General features: G+C 37.6%; 4 protein-coding genes across 4 annotated transcripts; 2 read left to right on the forward strand and 2 right to left on the reverse strand.

Moving 5' to 3' along the window:
• Positions 1-1,094: 1,094 nt before the first annotated feature.
• Positions 1,095-8,867, reverse strand: MONOS_2244 (uncharacterized protein; the record flags this gene model as incomplete). Its single annotated transcript, XM_067872154.1, has 2 exons — positions 1,095-8,722; positions 8,774-8,867. The coding sequence occupies 2 exons, from the start codon at positions 8,865-8,867 to the stop codon at positions 1,095-1,097; spliced, it is 7,722 nt and encodes a 2,573-aa protein (XP_067724195.1).
• Positions 8,868-14,270: 5,403 nt separating this feature from the next.
• Positions 14,271-14,768, forward strand: MONOS_2245 (uncharacterized protein; the record flags this gene model as incomplete). Its single annotated transcript, XM_067872155.1, has 1 exon — positions 14,271-14,768. One exon carries the CDS (start codon positions 14,271-14,273, stop codon positions 14,766-14,768), a length of 498 nt encoding a protein of 165 aa, XP_067724196.1.
• A 774-nt stretch (positions 14,769-15,542) lies between these two features.
• Positions 15,543-16,586, reverse strand: MONOS_17861 (uncharacterized protein; the record flags this gene model as incomplete). The annotated part of the gene is made up of 2 exons (XM_067870823.1): positions 15,543-16,307; positions 16,368-16,586. The coding sequence occupies 2 exons, from the start codon at positions 16,584-16,586 to the stop codon at positions 15,543-15,545; spliced, it is 984 nt and encodes a 327-aa protein (XP_067724197.1).
• Positions 16,587-18,526: 1,940 nt separating this feature from the next.
• On the forward strand, positions 18,527-20,006 carry MONOS_2246 (uncharacterized protein; the record flags this gene model as incomplete). Its single annotated transcript, XM_067872156.1, has 2 exons — positions 18,527-19,162; positions 19,211-20,006. 2 exons carry the CDS (start codon positions 18,527-18,529, stop codon positions 19,616-19,618), a joined length of 1,044 nt encoding a protein of 347 aa, XP_067724198.1. The 3' UTR covers positions 19,619-20,006.
• Positions 20,007-20,677: the final 671 nt, after the last annotated feature.

Below are 20,677 nucleotides of genomic sequence, written 5' to 3' on the forward strand. Positions count from 1 at the left end.
TCCTTCTGCTCCGGAGTGACTTAGTCCTCCTCTGTTCCTCGACACTTCATCAATCCAATTTTCAACTCTCTTGAGCCTTCAAACAAGATCAACGGTCTTCTCTTCGCTGTCACTGTCTGCCAAACGAACGGGATTTAGCGTCATCTCAACTGCGAACAATGTTCTGAACTAGAAGTTAATTCGATAGCGAAGTTTGATCTTAAACCACACATATTTTATGATCAAGACTCATTATTGAGGAGCAAACATGCTCCTTGCGTTCATAGATTCGCTTTATTGCGAATTTCTGAGAGTTTATCCCACAAATTCAATTTTTCTGGAGTTTCAAATAAATTATTAAGTTTTCATCATTTCAAACATTGAATAATCTCTTTTAATACTTCATCCTTTTAATTTTTTGTCCTTTTCTTAATGAAAGTTTTGGTCTTTTAATGCTTCAAAGAAAAAATTGTTTTTGTTCTGAATATTTCTCAAAAAGAATGAGGTTTTTCTATTTCTTCTTCTTTCAAAGAAAAACACAGAAAAAGAAAATTCAAATGTGTTGAAATCTTCACAGATATAATTATTACGGAATGAATTCAAAAGAAAATAAAAATTGAAGTGGTTTCAGATGAATCAAAAAGGGGTAAGATTGAATTATGAGATGTTTGAGTTACATGAATACAAAAGTTGTGAATGAAAAGAAGAGGAATTAAAGGGCAACGACAACAAATGGCTGCCGGAAAAAAAGTTGAGAAAAAGAAGGAAAAAACTCTTTTTCAAGTTATTTCAAAGACATTTGAAAAACAAAATAAAAATCTCATGGAATAATTGTCAAAAAAACAAAGATTGATTTTTGGATTATGTTTTGGATAATTATCCAAATCAGGTTTTCAGTGAAGCAACGATCCAATTGCAAATTCACTTCATGAAAAGCTCAAAAAAAAACAAGATTGAAGAGGAATTTCTGCTTCCTTTTCAATCTGGGTTTCACTCTTAATACTTGGTTGAACATTTCTTTTTTTTCAAATAGAAAATGGTTTGCTCGATTATTCGTCGGTTTTCACTTCAACTTTGATATTAGTCATTTCTCGGCTCATTCAGTTGGGAGTGTTTTAGCTGCTGATAAACATTATTTCTGAGGAGGTCAAAGATCCTGATTGCTCCTCTTTTGATTTTTCTCGAGATCCTTCTTGGTAGGTGACTGCATCAGACACTGTGAGAATCACGGCTCCAGCTGGGAATTTCTGGATGAATTCTCGTTTCAAATCACTCAGTGTTGGCCTTGCACTCTGTTTCTCACTCACCATCAATTTTATTAACTCACAAAAAGAAGAGATACCAATTGCGGCCATATCTGTCCTCTCTCCATTCACTATCTTCTGCCCAGCCACCTCTGCTTCATAATCACCAAACGGGATCTGGAGTGTCAGACACTCCCACAGCATCATCCCAATCGAGAATGAAACCGACTCTTTTGTTGCATCCATATTTTTGTTGATCAGCAGCTCTGGTGCCTTCCACCTCAAACACTCTTTTTTGAAAAGTCCTTCATCCTCAAATACTAATGAGGGCAGAGAATCTTCATCGTCATCATCACTGGCAGAAGTTGCAACAGTCGATGATGAGACGGACGATGAATCAGAATCATCAGACAATAAGTCTGAATGCATGACAATGCAGATGACCATATGCTCAGAGAACAGCACAATGTGCGGACTCAGATTGACCAGTGAAGATAATCCGTTTTCCATTTCGTCAAACGAGTGGAGTGCAAGATTGGCCACCCAGAACAGGATCTGAGCAGCTGTCTGCTCCCTCTCCTGTAAAGTGCCAATTGCCATCTCCTTTGTTTTATTCCTTCCATGCAGCAGCATGAACAGCGAATCCCTCAAATCCACAATCAACTTCTCATGAGGAGACGAGCAGGCCATTGCATCCACCAGATTCGACATTGATGAGGTGGTTGGGCACAGATCCTCCCCTCTTACAAAAGTGGAATCTGAGTCAGTTGTTGAGGTGGATGAAATGGATGGAGAAGGTGTTCGCTTTCTTGTCTCTTCTTCTTCCTCCTTCTCATCCACCTTCTCCAGCGTCCACTCAGGGATCTTGTCTGAATCTCTTCCCAGAATATATTCTGTTGAGCCACTCTCAGATAGAAGATGTTCTGACGACTCTGAATGTCCCAAGCTTTTCGCATACACCCTCTTCTTAATCTTCTCCTCATTCTTCTTCTCTGCCTCTCTTTCGGCTCTCCTCCACTGCTCCTCAGGAGACATCTCCATTGTTGTCATCTCAATCAGCTTTGGATCTTTTCTCACAGTATCATTCACAATCTCTCTCAGATCCTTCGCTTCATTCTTTGCCTTTCTCCATCTGACTGCAAGAATAACAGAAACGATAAGAACAATCAAAAACAGAACAACAAATATTACTGCAATTATAAGAGCCCATGATGATTTTCCTTCTTTTCCTCCCTCAGAAATCCTTTCATCTCCATTCACCTTGGATTCACTTCTGTTCTTCAGAATCTGTGGAGAAGTCTCTGCCAATGGCTTACCAAACAAAATCATCACTAAAATCTCTGTTTCATCTTCGATGGTTGAAATATTTGCTGATGGGATTGTTCCAATCACTTCCGCTTCTGAAACAAAACTGTCTTCCTCAAAGGGATATGTCTCAACCAACTCCACATCTCCTGTTTTATACACAACTCTGAATGACAAATCGCAGGGCACAAAAAGAGATCCCTTGAATTTCACAACAACATTGCTGCCATTTTCATTCACTGAAACATCTTCCAATTTGGGAATGAAAAATGGAGATGACCTTTCTCCTGCTATCCCTCTCAAATCACATCTATCATTCAAAATCCAAAGTGAAGAATAATCCTTCACTCCATCTCCCCCTTTCAAGCTGGAAATGGTCAGTGATGCAGAATCTGAACAAATGATGTTTCGACGAAGAGAGGGATATTTTTCAATGAAAGGATTGTTGTTCAAAAACTCTCCTTTCTCAACCGTCACATCGCCTGCAGACACTGACAATCCACCTGATGAAGCATTCAATATTGTAATATATTTCATCACCAGTGAAGAATTCGCTGAATGGACAAGCGATCCATTCCATTCACATATTTCTCCGAAATCGTTGTTTCTTTCACTTCCCCATTCTTTCGCAAGAATTCCTTCAACTTCACACATGTGCATCGAAACATCTGCCGCATCGCGCACTTCTATAACGCTTCCTTTGCTTGACAGAGAATTACAGTCTGAACAGGAACAATTGGAAAGAACAATTTGAACAGAAGTTGAAGAAGAAGAAAAAACAGAAGCTCCTTCTGAGTTCCTCGAACAGTTGTTGAATGAGGAACTTCCAATTGAAATAGAACTTGAAGAAGAATCATTTATCGCAATTACGCAACCTTCAGACAATTTCACTCCATCTGCAGATACTCCATTCAATACAGCACTTCCATATTGTCCAATCTCAAATACATCTGTTGTTAATTCAATCTTTTCCAGTTTCATATTTGTGATTGAAACCTCATCTCCATTCAGAAGAAAATAAGGTTTCTTGAGCGAAAGCATTGATATTGAGCAGTTGTCAACATGAAGAATCCCTTTTGAAACGCTCAGCAAGGTTGAGTTGAGATCAAGAGGTTGATTGTTGTTTGACTCTCCAACAGAAGAGAAGTCAACAAATAAAAGAGAAAGCTGGCCACTGAATTCATGAATGAGAGAATTGCCTGAATATGAAAATGACTGGTCAAAGTTGAATTTCACACTTTCAATCCGAACTTTCTCTGATGTTTTGAGAAGACTTCCATTTTTGCCAGCAATTGTTGAGTTCATATGCACCAAAGCGGATGAAGGAAATTCCAGCGAGCGGATGATCACATTCAAAGCATTGCTTTCTCCATTGATGATTGTTTCCTCCGACATCAAAAGCTGCGAATAAGATGATGGAATGATGTGTTGAACTCCTTCATTCATTGACTCACAAGGCTTACTGAACTCTCCACATTGCTTGCTATCTGCGTGATTATCCGCGATAGCTGAGACAAATATCGTCTCGCTCTGATATTTCCCGACTCTCAGAAGAAGATCTTCTTCTCCCACAAATGAGTCTGTTGTGCAGCCCCATATCGCCAGCTCTTTCACATATGGTGTTCTAAAATCCAAAAGGAATTGTTCATCAACTATTTGTGTTTCAATTGAATGGCATCGAACATACACATCCCTTCCCCTCAATGCAGAGTTATCTCTGAACGTGATGTTGGATAACACAAAATTCAGAGGCTGCTCAGCTGCTGAGATGCATTCCAGAAACAGCCACCCGCCTCTTCCTGTGCTCGAGCAGAAGCACTCAGAAATCGTGCAAAATGAGCAGTCAAACATTCCTCCCTCATTCAACGCACAAAATATTCCACCTCCCTTTCTACACCTCGTTCCACCACACTTCTTCATCGTTGTGTTTCGAATCACCATTTTCAATGGCTCATCAATATCCTCATCTCGGATGATCGGAATATCATCTGTTGCGTTTTGTGTAACTTCTTCGAATGAACTGCACTCAATTACAATATCTTGTTCAGCTTCATTTTTTCCTCTCCCTGAGCTCTTTGCAACGCACAATCCACTTGCTCCTTCAAGCTCAATATTCTTCATCGTTAGATTTTTCATATTCAAAATAGTTGTTGAATGAACGGAAATAATATCTTGTGAAAAGCTAAGTGATTGAATTGCCACAAATTCAAACACAACTGTGCCTTCATCTGCCTCGATCAACCCAAAGTTAATCATTTCTTCTTCTCTGCTTTCCTCATTTTTGCTGAATGAGCAGTCTTTCAGAGTCAATAGTCCTTCACTTGATCCAACATGCATCAAATAGTTGACTCCACCTGTAAATGATGATGGAACAACAAAGTCAATTAGCTCGAAATCGGTAATTCCAGAAATCTTCATTGCTGCTTCTTCTGCTCCTTCAAGCGATGAGAGACACTCCAAAAAGCACATTTCTTCATCATCTGATTTTACTGAAATTCTACTGAGATCAACACATTTTTTAAGAATTCCTTTTCCAATTATGTTGATATTTCTTTCATTTCCTTCAGGGAATCGATCCAATGAATAATCGATTGACAGGCATGGATAATCTGAAAGACCACAAATGCACACATCTTTTCCATCATTTCTGATAAATACCTCTGATCCAAGTGTGAACCAGAAATACACCATTGGAATAGCATTCGTTGTGTCATTCCCATCAAAGCCTCTCATGGAATTTAATGAAATATCATCCAGATTCTCTGATACAAATGGAAGAGAGGTGTTTGTGATGCTCTTTGTCAAGTTGGATGATTCAACAAACAAGTCATTTCCATATTTCGCAATATTTGGCTTATCTGCATCAAAAATTGGTGATGAGATAACAAACGAAGAATCATCATCAATCAACTTCAGCGCCATCCCTCCTCCAAATCCGATCTTCTCTTCATCAGCTGGTGCTGAACATCCTGTGAATGTGCATGAAATAATATCCAAATGTGTATTCCCTTTCAACTGAGCATATATTGCGCCTCCTCCGCTTTCATCAGAAAACACTGAGCATCTATCAAAATCACACTCTTCAATATTTATTTCTCCATTTGAATTTTCATCGTTGCTATTATCAATACTCACACAGCCTCCACTTCCAGCTGCTCTTTCCATTTCTGAAAAAGTGCAGTTCGTCATGTTCAACCATTTGATGCTCATTGACTCGGTCTTTGTGCTGCTTCCACACAATGAGATCAATGGATTTCCATTCAAATCAATCGATGAAGCGGAAAACGTATCAATAGCCGAGGTTCCAGACTCAACAGATAAGAACAGAAATGTCAATTCAGATGAATGATCTTGAAGGGAAAGAGAACAATGAGACAATGTCAGTTGTGAAGAAGATGATATGAAAGTTGAGTGAAGAGAAAACGAAGAAGGAAGAGAGAAGATGAGCTTTGATAATTCTGTTTCAACATTTGCTGTTATCATCGCTGAATTGATTGTTGAACTTGCATCGGAGACTGTCCAGCCACTTTGATCACTATTTCCTCTGATTTCATGTTTTTGTTCTTCAAATGCCAATTCATCACTCATCATAATCATTCCACTCACAGTCACTTTCTTTGTTTCTGTTTGACGTTTGATGGAGTGCTTCATTGTCAAACAAGGGAATTCAACAATTCCACAATGAGAATGATCATATGCCTTTGTATTGCTCACAAAGATTTCTTCTGGGGTGGAAAAGAGATAGATACACAGAGGGATAGCCAAACTATTGTTTCCCTTGTCGTATCCTCTCACCTTGTCAAAAGAATCCAATGAGGCTGTGATACAAGAGATCTTTTGTGACTTTGTCGTTTCTTCCAGATTCGGAGAAAAAACAAAGATATCTTTTCCCCACTTAGCTGCGTTTGTTCCGAATGAAGAAGAGATCAGAAAATTGGGATTTTCGTTCAATAACCGAAGAAGGATTCCTCCCCCAAATCCATATGTTGCAGAGCAATAGCACCCGTCAAAAGATCCACCTTTCACTTTCACTTCATTTTCACTCCCAACACATAGCATCATTGATCCTCCATCAGTAGATGTTGTGCTTCCACATCCCAAAAATGAACAAGAATCAAGATTCATGTTAACCTTGTCATTGGAAAATGACATCACAGACGCTCCGCTTGTTGTTCTCTCAATCCCATCAAAGGCACACTCTGAAAGTGCCAATGAAATCTCATTTGTTGAAGAAAGCGAAAACAGTGAATTTGTGGAAATCGTCTTTGCCCAGTTCACATGTTCCATCTGAAACATCCCATTCTGCACATTTATCAGTTCTGTCGAAAATGCTGTTTCTATTGATTGTCCGCTCCCAAAAGATATGTTCAGTCTGCTGATGCTCATTCCTCCTGCTCCACTTATCTCAAACAGCCTTGACCCACGGTTATTCGGATGTGACGAGTCATGCACAACAACAAAGTCTCTGGCAGTCAATGTGCCTGTCGAGACCGAAAATAGAGACAGCCCAGATGCTTCAAATTCTGTGTGGATTGCTGTGCTCATATTGCTTTGGCCATAAACAGTAAAAGCGTTGATACCACATTCAAAACTATTCGTTTCGATTATCGTTCCTGAAGACACTTCCACATTGGGAACCAAGTCTGGAATGAGTTGTGTGAGGCAACGGCTGATCGTGCTGCATGGATAAGATTTATCCAGCCCACATGCATATGAATCCATGGCATTTGGCTGCTTTTGTGCTGATGAGACAAATCTCACTCTTCCAAAATCGTTTCGGAGCCATTCGCTTTTGTCAACAATCTCTAAATAATCCAAGCTTACTCTGTTTGATGCTTGTCTGGTAGAATAACAGGTGGAATCAATGTTGTTTTTCGATGAGCCTTGAAGTGCAATGTCGTATCCTCCTTGTTCGCAAGAATTATTGTGGAAAAAACAGTAGTAAAACAAAATTCCATCATTTTTCTCATTTATCCTTTGACAAGCTGCACCTCCTCCACTCTTGGAATAGCAATCACGAAACAAACAATTTGAAATAACAACCTTGTCAATGCAGTCCCAATGCTCAACAGCACCTCCAGTGGATGAGGTTGTATGATTCACTTTGCAGTTTATAAAGAATGAATTAACAATACATTGCTTTTGTTTTTTTGTCATCGTTGGACGAAGATCAATTGCTCCTCCATCATTTCCAGAGGAACAGTTTTGAAAAGAGCAATCATCGACAATTGGTTGAACACATATGCTCTCTTCCATAATTCCTCCTCCTCCTGCATTTGTTGTTGCTGCAGCAGAACATTGAACGAATACAGAATGAAGGACAATGCTTTCCGCAATATTCAAAGCATATATTCCACCACCTCTCGTTGAAGTGGCATTGCATCTTGTGAATGACGAATTTTCAACTTTCAGGATGGCATTTGAATTGTCGTGAACATAAAGAGCACCTCCTTGCGGTGCTGTGCAATCAGTCCATTCGCACAACGAAAATGATTGGCTATCAGTTATATTCATCTGTCCTTTTTTCTCAAGAGCATTCATTTCTCTTTTTCCAAAGTTTATTGATGTGTTTCTGCAGATGAATTCTTCTGGCGAAAATGATCCATCTGAGATCCCTCCTTCAAACACATTCACACATGAATAAATGAGGCAGCCCTCCATTCCACTTCGAATGCAAAAATGCTCCATTTTATTATCACTGCTTTTGTCAGATTTCACAGACATGTTCCTGAATACACAATTAGTGACCTTCTCACTTTTGCTCTTTCCAGACAACAGGAAACATTCTGAAGAGGAAACAGCCAGATCTGTCATGATGGAATTTCTCAAATCCATAGAATTCGAATCATCAGATGAAAATACGAGGCTGGATGAATAAATATTCTTTTGAGGGATCAAACTCATGTTTGAAAGGATGATTGACCCACTTTGCAAATGAAAAGGAGTTGTTGATTTTTGGAGTGAAATACACGATTCCATCACAACAATTGACTTATCTGTTATTTGCACACATGATGGAGAAGAATATTCAAATGCCAAATTTTTCAGTCCAACTGTAGAATTGTTGAATCCCAAAAATGCATTTATCACTGTAGATATTCCTGTCAGGCACTTTTTCACTCCTGGTGCATTTTGCTGTTCAAATGAAAGATTATCGTCTCCCTTTGATGGAAGTCGAGCATCACTTGCATTGCCTTGGCATGAAAAAGCATGATAATTAGAAATATCAATATTTGAGAGAATACCTTCGCTTTTCCATGTGGAACTTCCAGAAACACCTTGGATTTCAAACATGTTTGCAAGGAGCAAGCACGCCAAAAACCGCAAATGCATGTTCATTGTGTCAAGAGAACGCAATTTTGAGATTAATAATTAATGTTTTTTTGAAGGATCAAAATGGCCATAATTAATTATTTTTTCAATCCCTGATTGAAAAGAAAATAAATATTTGAGATTTCATTTTGATAATAATTCACAAAATATTTGATGAGGCCTTGGATTAATGCTGTTTCTTCATATATTCCGCTTCATGATCAGCATCTGGCAATATCTGAAACAAGATAATTAAAAAATATAATTGACATAAAATCAGAAGTTGAAAGAGAAAAGCATAAGTCCAATTGAAGCACTGAATGAGCACACCATTTAATCTCATTGAATCAAAGCCAAGGACATATTGAAAAAAGAAAATAGTTTTCACAAAAGTCCCACAAATCTGGCTAATGAATAAAAAATTAAGAAATACAAAATAATTCATCTCTTGATTCATTCAAATGATGAGCACTTCTTCACCCCATGCTCTGTTCTTCCCTGAAAACAAAAGATGAAAATCTTTGTGCAACAATTTGGTTTTTTGCAGAATGAAGGCCCATCAAACAATCCCTTTCTTCCTCTCTTCCTTTCCTCAATTTCTTCTTCTTCTCTCTCTTCTTTCCCTTCAGTTCCAATCTTCTCCCCACCTTTTTTGTTATTTTTTTCTTATTTATTTCTGCTTTTCCTCACTCAACCGACGCATCTTTGCTGAATTACACTTTGTTTTCTCTCCTTACTCTGTACCCTTCACTCAATCTTTCCGCTCTTAACGCTTCTTGTTCTTCCTCTTCATTCTCTTCTCAAGAAAACCTCAGATCAAGATGATGCCACTCGATTTTCAAACAGGCAGTTTGCCTTCACAAAATTCAGGTTGATTCACAATCAGAACAGAAACACCACATGTGAAACGCATCGGCTGGTACTGAATCGAAAACTGGCTTTCAAGGCATTCAAAGATGATGGTTGTATTTTTTTGTTAACCTCACTTCATGAGGTGAGTGAGGAGCATTTTCAGCTGGAGCTCAAAGCAAGCCAAATACATGTAAGTTATTCACAATGGACTTGGTCGCAGCGCATGGGGTCTGCTGTGTTTTGATGCAAGCACAGACATCTATTCCGCTCTTGGCAATCATTTTGCTTGGAATGGTCAAAGCGAGCTGGCTGATAAACGCTTCATCTCATCTTCTGTTCATCTGAGTGGCTGTACCACACTGGTTGAAATAACCAGTCATGCAAAAATTCAAGTGAAAGAACAATCATTTAACACAAATAAAAGAAATGTTTGCACAAACAAATACAATGCCTTTTCTTGATAATCGAATGATTTTTTTATCCAGAAAGGGACAAATGCTCAAGTCTAGAAATAATATCATGGAAAACGAAAATCAAACCCCTTGCAACCTTCTATGTGGAGAGGAATATAAACATCAATGCGAAAAACTGGGAAAAAATGCATTTTTTGTTTTCAACTCACAGGAAACATCTGAGCTTGATTCCAATTTGATTCTGAATATTCCATTCTTCCCACGCCATGTATCTGGCCTTATCGAAATCCCTTCTCTGTTCTCAACCAATCATTTTTCAAACATGTTTTATTGTTATCTTTAAATAAATTCTTGTTTCAGAGGCTGAGAATAAATGTGCAAATTCAATTGTGGCTTCAACGCTTCCTTGCTCACAAAACCGTGAAATATCTGTTTGGTCACCTTTCACATTTTATCAAGGGCATTCGAATGAATTTTTGTTTCATTTGGTTTTGATATTTTTTCACTCTTTGACGAAAGCCTGATCATCAGCCATACTGGATTGAGCGATTGAATGAAAACAATCAATTAAGCAATGAGATGAAGAAGTTTTGGTTGCTTATCAAAAAAATAGATATTGTGAAACCTTCTGCACTTTATCTGCCATTGTTTTGCGGATTGCCCGCTAGAATTCCTTTCTCTCTGACTGTTTTTCAGGCATTTGTAATTTTCCCCATTTTGTTTGAAGAATGGAAATTGTCTGATTATCCCCAAAGTTCTGCTGCAAAATCACTGTCATTTGTGATAATTTCCCATCAGTTTCAGTTTGAGAGCATTGAGTGATGACACATGGGAGTTCTTTTCATCACGAGTGTTTTCAATGTTTTCGAATTTGAATGTTTCACATGAAAGGAGCATATGTGGAATGAGTGAAGTAGTGTATGTATTTTTCATGATATTTTTATAGATTGATATTTTGATATTTTGATGATTATCGAATTTTTTTTCTGAAAAAAAACTTCATTCAGGGAGATTGCAAGCAGGCTTCAGGAGGAAAACATGTGATGATTTTTGGGGGTGGAACAACTTAGCTGGGGTGAGCAAGGCATCATCAGTGGAGTTTCAATTTTGACAATTCAGCTCATCATTGACTGAATTTTTGATAAACTCGGAAAATAAGTTTGAAGCTTCTTCGGGCTTTTTTCCAGAGCAGTTGGCAGCACCATCGGCTTTTTCAGCGATTTGTGTTTCAGCTGGAGCGAGCATTCTTCATTGAACTTTCAGTGTTGAATTTCCCAGTCATATTTGAAGCAATAAATTGCAGTTTCATTGTCTGGCAAGTTGGCAGCGGCCATTGCAGAGTTCCGAGTGAGTGAAGAAACTCACATAACAGGTGCTGTCGCTGCGAACAATTCCTCAGCAAAAAGTTGCCAATTCCAATTGTTTGCACCTCTTTCTGCACATTCGCATTTCATCAGAAAGACATTTATCCCAGTTCGTTCATTCGCAGCTGCCAATGACTGTTCTTTGTGAATCAACCTAAGCAAGCATTTTAGCTGAAACAGAAGAGCAGCATCAAGGAAATGAATGAAAGCGGGGCGAAATTAAATTTGAAGAACAGGAAGAGAAGATATTTGAGAAAACACAACTTTTTTGTTGAAGAAGCTGTGATGTGCTGTGTAATTGCAAATGGGGGAGAACAATGGAGGGAAAACCCAAAATAACCTGGAAGCATTGCGGATGCAGCCTTTCAGAAAGCCAGAAAATCAATCAGCAGTTGCTATTGACAGAAATGCTGATGTTGTCTGGGTGAAGAAAATGAGTGATTCACAACATTCACTTGCGTTGCAAAGTATTTTTTTTGGCAAATGGGTATGATACGACCAGTGAAAAATTCATATCATAACGATTTCTTTTTCATATTCCTACCAGATGAATCATAGTTCAATGAAGATATAGTCAATTTTTATCATCAATTTCTTCAAAGAAAGAAATTTATAATTTTTTCAATTTATGAATTGTGATAAAAAATTATCTTCGTATAAAAGCCCTAAAATTTTTATAAATGAAGTTAAAATGAAATTCCTTTTAGGGTTAACCCTAATTCATTGAATTCTCTTGTGAAAATTAGTTAATAGGGTTAATAATCCCTAACAGAAAATATGATTAAATAATATGATGGGCTTGATCAAAGATTTTCATATCTTTGAGATTTATTTCGTTGGTAGATAATTTAACTTTTGTAAAGAATTTTCAAACTGACCTTCATTGATGAGTTCGTAAAGCTCTATTTCAATACAGTTTTTGATATTTTCAAGAAAAAAATCATTACTGGCCGAATAATCCCCTTTTGTCTTTTTTTTTTATGGATGAGAGTCTGTCTTGTGAAGAATTGAAGGGATCAGATATATTGAAAGCGATGTCAGTTTTTTATTGCCTCAGCCAAAAAAAATATTCATGAGCAAAGGAACGAGCTGCATCAAAGAAGAAAATATAAGTCTTCATCACTGTTTTTTTTTAGAAAATTGAAAACCCTTTGTGTGTTTTGGGGAATATGAGATTCAATTTCATTCTAAGGAAAGTTAATTTTTAGAAAACGTACAAAGAATATGATTTTATTTAGGAGATGACAAGATTATGAAAAGGAAAAAACTGTAAAGTATTCGTGATAAATTCTGGTTGAATTGAATGTTTACAAGAAAACGGAATTATTTGTTTTTGAGCCTTTTTTTGAATTTTCCAATCTGTTTTTGTATTTGTGTTCTCAAGCAAAATTACAATTACCATCAACAGTTTCCTTTTTTCAATCATTTTCTGCTTTTTTTTTTTTTTTTTTTTTTTTTTTTTTTTTTTTTTTTTTTTTTTTTTTTTTTTTTTTTTCGAGAAAACTGTTCAAAATTTCTTCTCCATTCAATTTTCACTTGCAATTCATATTCAGTTCGTAGCACTTCAAGAATCATGTGAATTTAAATATTTCCGATTTATCAATCTCAAAAACAAAAAACTTGATGACTTCTTAATGGGAGTCATCTCTTGACTACCAAATCTCTTCCATTTATCTCAACTTGTTTTCATTGCCTGTGTAACAAAAAAATTGCTTGCTTGTCTGAAATTTTTGTCAAATTGAAAATAACACAAAAACATCAAATGTCGTTCACAATTTCACGAAGGAAAAAAGAAACATACTAATTACTTCTTAGCTTTTACTTGACAATAAACAGAGAAAGAAAAACCATTGTGAATTCTAAAGATTCTCTGAATAACATCAGGAATAATAATCTTTTGTATAATTTGAACGAACCAACAATTAAACAAATTGAGTTTATGTTTGGCAAGTTCTAATGAATCTTGCCCAAATTTGTATTGTTTTTCATTGTTGAAAAAGAGTCTAATAAAAGAAAAAAGAAAGACAAGAAAGTAAAACTAATAAAATTATAACATTTCTCATCTTTCGAAAAGATGATTCAAGAAAAAATATGAATAAAGCGGAAAAGTTGAATTTTTTTTATTTTTCATTTTTCCCACAAAATAAGATTTTCCTGTTATATTCTTCTGATTTTCTCAATCCATGCAAATTCTTCTCTGAAACAGATGTCTGTCTCCTTCTTCGCTTCGACTGTCCAAACACGAAGAGAAGACAGAAGATGCATTGGCAGAGGATGAACAGTCTTCATCATCATTTTCATCAGCAACTGCGATTGATTCTTTTGAAGCATCTGCACCAATCACATCACAAACTTCTTTTGTTGCATTGCAAAACATCGAGAGCTGTCTACTGATTGAAGCGCTTGAAACAAGTTGCTTCCATGCTCTGTGCTGATTTCCATATCAGCTGCTGCTGCTTCTGTTGCCTCGCGCACCGCTGAAGCTGAAGCGCTGGTTGTTGTCACTCAATGTGCTATCCTGTGAACAATGCGGTGCTTTCAGCGATTCTTTCAGTTCCTCTGGCAGAGCATCTTCCTTCGCTTGCTTCATTGGCTGACACCAAATCGATTAAAAAAAAATAAGCTAATCTTGACAGTGTCTGATGTGAGTGTGTTCCCATCTGCCAATCATCTGCTTCGTCTGTCGCATTCGCCATCACCATTCATTCAGCTGAAGTGGCAGCGGCAGCAGTCGAGGCGTGTGTGGTTATGAAGCTATTCAAAAAGGATATCAAAATGTTTTGTTTTGTGAACTGTTGGGAATGTTGTGGAATGAGCTGAGCGAGATGGGAATAAGGATTAACGAAGAGGTTCTTTCACAAAAGCGATTAAACTTGTTGTGTTGGATGAAAGAAGAAGAAGAAGAAGAGGAAGAGGAAGAGGAAGAGGAAGAGGAAGAGGAAGAGGAAGATGAAGATGAAGAAGATGTAATATTAGAAGAAGAAGAAGACGAAGAGGAAGGAGTAGCAAATGAAGAATTAACGCCAAAATTTGGGGAGGAGGAGGAAGAAGTGGACAAAGGAAGAGGAATAGAGAGAGGGTTATCAGAAGAACCAGATGCAGATGAGGCAGTAGATAGAGCATTCATTGAAGATACATTCATTTGGGTGGAATCAGATGAAAGAGAAGAAGAAGAAGAAGGATTAAAAGAAGAAGAAGAAATGGAAGAAGAAGGATTATTAGAGGAGGAGGAAGAAGATGAGGAGGAAGAAGAGGAAGAAGAAGAAATAGAAGAAGAAGAAGAAGAACAAGAAGAATGACGCTTGTCTAAGTTCTGTCTGTTGAATGGAGGAATCACAAGAGTCAGAGGAGGACGAGGCTTTCGAATAGGTTTTGTTGAAGAAGAAGAAGAAGATTGAGAAGAATGAGGAGGAAGAAGAAGAGAAGGAGGAGGAGGAGGAGGAGGAGGAGGAGGAGGAGGAGGAGGAGGAGGAGGAGGAGGAGGAGGAGGAGGAGGAGGGAGGAGGAGGAGGAGGAGGAGGAGGAGGAGGAGGAGGAGGAGGAGGGAGGAGGAGGAGGAGGAGGAGGAGGAGGAGGAGGAGGAGGAGGAGGAGGAGGAGGAGGAGGAGGAGGAGGAGAAGAAGAAGAAGAAGAAGAAGAAGAAGAAGAAGAAGAAGAATTTCTTTGAAATCCTGCTATTTGCTTAGTATCTTCTTCATTTCCTCTTCCTCTTCCTTCGTTTTCTTCTTCTTCTTTGATCACCTTCGGAACAGGAATATTCTTCAAAACTTCCTTTGGAAGAGAAAAAATTCGTGTTGGAAGACGAAATTGGCGAGAAGAAGAAGGAGAAAGAGAAAGAGAAGAAGAAGAAGGAAAAGAAGAAGAAAAATGAATTGGAATTGACCTTATTTATGAAAAAGACTCTTTTCAGCTTGTTATCAATTTCCTCCTTTCTTCTTCTTCGTCTTCTTCGCCTTCCTCGCCTTCCTCCTCCTTTTCTTCTTCCCCTTCTTCCCCTTCTTCTGTTTCCTTTCGTTCTCTGATTGAACAAATGCAATTTCTGAAAAGTCAGAAATAGAAAAAGCTCTTTTGATTTAAACGAATAAGAAGTAATCTGAAATATCTAATGATATATCACCATAATAATAATAGTAAATAATTACAAAAATTTCATGAAAGCTTGGGATAATATCAGCATATCCTTCTTCTTCCATCCTTTTGATTATCATAATTTTTGTTGCTTTTCGTTCCTCTTCCTCCATTTCATTTTTCTTCTTTTTATTCAATATCGTTAAAATTCTCCTTAAGAACTGCAAATGATACAACATTCTATAATCTTCCAAAGTATATTGCTGAATCTCCTCCAAAATAGCATCAACAGCTCCTCCTTTCAGCAAGTAATTAATTTTCACAGCTTCTGTTTCTGCTGCGCCTTTTAATAAGCTAATGCTCCAGACGCAAAATATTCTGTTGATAATCCTTGATGCTCGAAGCACTTTCACAATGCTGCTGATAAGTCCAGTAAGTTCTTCATTCTGCAATTTGCTTTTGTTAAAATAATAATCCAATGTTTGGATCCATCTCTTTATGATTTTTTCTTCTATCGTTTCTTTATCTCTTAACTCTCCTTTTTTTTTCTTCCAATAAAGAATTCTTGTAAGCTCTTCCAGTTCTCTTGTTGCCTCTCCCACAAAATGCAGCTCATTCACAATAACACCTTCCAAGCTTATATCGTTGTAAAATCTGAAAATCAAAAACTGCCAAGCAGACTGATAGGCAAGTCGCGACAGATTGAGATGTGACTGGCGATATTCAATGATTTCTTTGATTTCGTTCAAGAAAATTTCTTTTTTAATTTTCTAATCAAAAAACAAGAAAAAAAAGCAAAAATATCAAAAATGAAATCGAAAAACTCACACAATTAATCCTGTATTATTCAAAGCCAGTAAAGCCATTTCCCTTTCTTTTTGAGCTTCCTCGTTTTCCTCTTTGTTCAATGCAACTTTCAGAAGGCAACACACGCAAATTGAAAGTAATTCTGAAAATTTTCCTTCTCTTAGCAAAAGACAGCATTCACAAAGATCTGCCAGTAACTTTTCGTTCTTTTCTTCATTTTTCTCATCTTCATCAACAATCATCTTCTCAAATCTTCCACATAACAAGGAATCATAAAAATCACAACTCCACAAGTTTAAAAGAACTTTACAATATCCAACATGCTTTAACAACAAAATTGCACAATCCAATGACAATATCTTTTCTTCAATCATTTTAGATATTTTATTGAAAATTCTTGTTGCGAAAAACGATTTGTGTTCTTCTTCATTCATTTCTTCCATCAATCCATTCATTTCAAGGATTTTCAGTCTTTGCTCATCCTCATTGCAATGCACCAGATCAGAAAGCAAATCTGAAAAAATAAAGTTGAAAAATCACAATTAACAGTGCGCAAATACAACAATGAACACAAGCCATAAATTCTTTCGGTTCCACTCGTTGACTGCATTTTTGAAAATATGTTGAAAGCGGAAAACAACAATATTATTATCATTGACGTTGAAAGTCCACACGTTTGGATTGAAATAATTGGAGAATAGGTCAAACTCAACAAGAATCATATAAAGTATCCGCTTTCACACCATCGGTTTTTGCATTTCCATTGGCAAGTATTTGCAGAAAACGTGATGTTTTGTCTTTTTTCTTTATGAGTTATGGATGAAATGATCAAATCATTTTCTTTGAACTGGAATATCAACCTGCAAAATGAGAGACAGATGAGCGAATTTATCATGCAAAATGGGATTTGTTCTATCTGATGTTTGCACGAATCGCTGGAAAAACAATATTGATTTCTGTCAGATAATTTTTGGTAAATAGATGAAACGGTAACAACAACAATAACATGAGTATATGAAAATATCAGCATGTGTGTATTTTCCTTAGTTCTATTCACTTTGAAGGTGCTTCTATCAGTATCCTTTTCAGAGCTCAGGAATGTGAATTATTTGATGAACAGAAAATATGTTCTTTTCTGTGTTGAATATGGGATTCGAGAAGTTTATATCTCGGGAAAGTGCACAACAAAAAAAGAATGGAATAATATCAATTAGATTAATATTGAAAAAATCGACAGTATTGAAAAGAAAACATGGATTTCTCTTTAATTAGATGGTACAGAAATCGGAGAAATTGAATGTGAAAAGACTTTTGGAAATGACATTTTGTGAATAAGATGATGAAACACTTGAAAACAGAAAAAATAATGAAATTAAATCGGAGGAAAACGAGCATTGTTAAGGGAATGAAATATAGAAAATTGCTTATAAAAATGATTAAAGGGTTTGTCGTTGTTGTTATTTTTATGTAGTGATTATTATTTTTCATTTTTGCTGTTGAAAGAGTGATGGGTTAGATGGCTTTGGAGAAGAAGAAACGCAGAGAAGAAAAAACAAAGTCAGACAGGTGAAATGCGAGGTATTACGAAGATGCCTGTCATTGGACTTTGACAAAAAGATCCTTTTTTGAGGAAAGAAGATTTTTTGAGAAAGAGGAGAAGTTAAAGAAGAAGAGATGGAATGAAAAAGAGATTGACGCGTGCTTTGTATTTATTGTTGGAGAGAGAGAAAGAATCAAATTGAAATTGTTATGAATTTCAAAGGATATTATTTGCCAGAAGACAAAATCCTGAAGAAGAGAATAGCAATGAATATCATCTTTGATATTTATTTTCTCTCATCTCTCAATTTTCAACCTTCAATCATCCCATTCGATTCTTTCATCATTATCTTTTTCTTCTTCTGCTTCAAATGAATCGACGTCTTGCTACTCAGCATCTCTTTCTTTATCTTTATTCACTTCATCTGTTGTGAATTCTTCATCAATTGCATCAGCCTCAGAGATTAAGAGAAAAATGAAATGGAAACGACGAAACTTGCTTGAAGGATATTTTATACAGAAATTGAAAATGCAGTTTATTTCGAAAGGGAAATGAAGGCAGGCAAGAAAACACGCCCAAAACCAGAGAAGATGTTTTTCGTCGTGAACAAGAGCTTGGAAGAATTCAGATTTTGAGATCGGAATGGCATTCATTAAATGGAATCTTTCTGATACCTCGTGGCTTCTATGGGATTTTTGTTTAAACCAACAGAATAAACAAATAACAGCAACTTCAGCATTTTCCATTTCTGAGCTGATCTTTTTATTTGCAACTCATTTAATTCATTTGACGCTTGACCAGAACGATATTTCATTCATAATTTGCATAACTTCTTCTTCTTCCCATTTCAACTTCTCACCTGAAGAAACACTGTTCCATCTATTCCCATTGCTCGAGAACTGTGAGCTTTTGCGACTGATTAGCCTTTCTGATCCGAATGTGGATGTTGTGTTTGTGTCTCCGGTGGAGCTGCTGGTAGACGTGATGGTGTATCTGAAAAAGCTTCTTGTGGCAGGGGCAGCGCAGCAGTCGTCTCTTCGCTCAGCACCTTCGTCTTCCTCGTCTTCTTCAACTGGAGCAGCATGCCGATCAACTTCATTATTCAGGAGGCGTAGAAGCGAAGAGAAGAAGGCAGCAGGAGATGATCAGCCATCATCTTCATCAGCGCCTGCGATTGACCCTTCGAATGCGTCGGCTGTGGCTGCGTCATACACGTCGGTAGGAGCGATGGATGACATCGAGAGGCGGCTGCGGATTGTGGTACCAGAGGCAGCTGAGGTGTATGTGCTGCAGACGCTTCGAGGGATATGTTGTGGCGTGACATAGCTGGTTGCATTGTATGGGGATGTTGCGCGTGCGTATGATGTGGCGCTTTTGGAGATGCTTTCGGTTTCGCTGGTGAGGCCGCTTCCTTCGCTTGCAGCGTCGGTGGGCACGAAGTCGGTGAGTAAGCGGATCTTTGCGGCGGCAGATGTAAATGCATTCCCGTCGATCAACGACCTGTTTGTCCCGTCGCTGCAGATATGGAGATCACAACAGTCGAGGCGTGTTGTGGTGAAGCTGGACGAGGAAGTGATGGGGCGAGGGGTTGCAGTGTGTGAAGTGGGAGAGATTATGGAGAAGGGGCTGTCAGAAGCGGGGCTGAGGATGGAGGATGTGATTTTGTCACCAGCAGCGATTGCGTTGGCGTTGCTGGAAGAGCGGGAAGAGGCAGAGGAAGGAGAAATGGGATGAAAAGAGGAAGGAGATGGGAATGAGGAGAAAGGCGGCTATCCGACAGCACACAGAGAGTTTGTGGAAAGAAATAAAGGGAACCTGGGGAAGCTGGAAGAAGCGACGGCACCTCTGATTGTGAAGGAACTTTGAATGGGAAGGCTGAGGTTTGTGAAGGCGGGGGTGGGGACAGGAGATGAGGTTGAGGCGGGTTCAGATAAGCAGCATTCAGTGGAACCAAGTGTGCAGTTCTTTGTCGCCTATGGCATTCAACAGGAGATTTCAAGAGCAGTAGAAGAAGCAGCAGATGGGTCTTTTGGCATAGCTTCAGAAAAAAATTAAAGAAGAGGATGAAAAGAAAGAAGAAGAAAAAGAATAAGGAGAAGGAGAAGAAGGAGAAGAAAAAGAAGATGATGAAGAAGAAGAAGAATGAGGAGGAGGAGAAGGAGGAAGAAGAAGGAGGAGGAGGAGGAGGAGAAAGAAGGAGAAGAAGGAGAAGAATGAGGAGGAGGAGAAGGAGGAAGAAGAAGAAGAAGAAAATGTGGGAATTCATAGTTAAGAAGAGATGCTTGGCCTGCCTATTACCAAAGGAAAGCATCACATGTTTTTTCATTCGCATTCTTATGGCAAATACGCCTTTTTCTCAATGAATTTGAGTGTCTCTTCTTCATGTTTAAAAAATGATCAGTAAGAAAAAAATGGAAAGAAGTTGGAGTTACAAGATACTTCTCAAAAGATCAGAAAAGAGAATCAATTAGAAACGAGAATAAACTTGCGTGTATTTGTTTCACTCTCGTGAAACTGCTTTGAAGATAAGTCATTTCACGAAGACTTTTAAAGAAGATAAGAGGAAAATGAAAGTAATTTTAATTCTCTCTTTTTTTTCCTCCCTCAATTCATCGAAATGAAGTGAAACAAAAAAAATTATTAAAAAAGAAAGACTCAAATGATTATTTTCGATTATGCAATATGATAAAAAGAAAAGCAATAAATGAGAACTACAAAATGAAATGAATTTCCTTATCTCGAACATTAACATCATCAGTTGATAATTCATCAGACAATCCAACAAAAATTTTT

Source organism: Monocercomonoides exilis (genome assembly GCF_001643675.1).
Source record: "Monocercomonoides exilis strain PA203 chromosome Unknown scaffold34-1095894, whole genome shotgun sequence".
Classification (NCBI taxonomy): Eukaryota; Preaxostyla; order Oxymonadida; family Polymastigidae; genus Monocercomonoides; species Monocercomonoides exilis.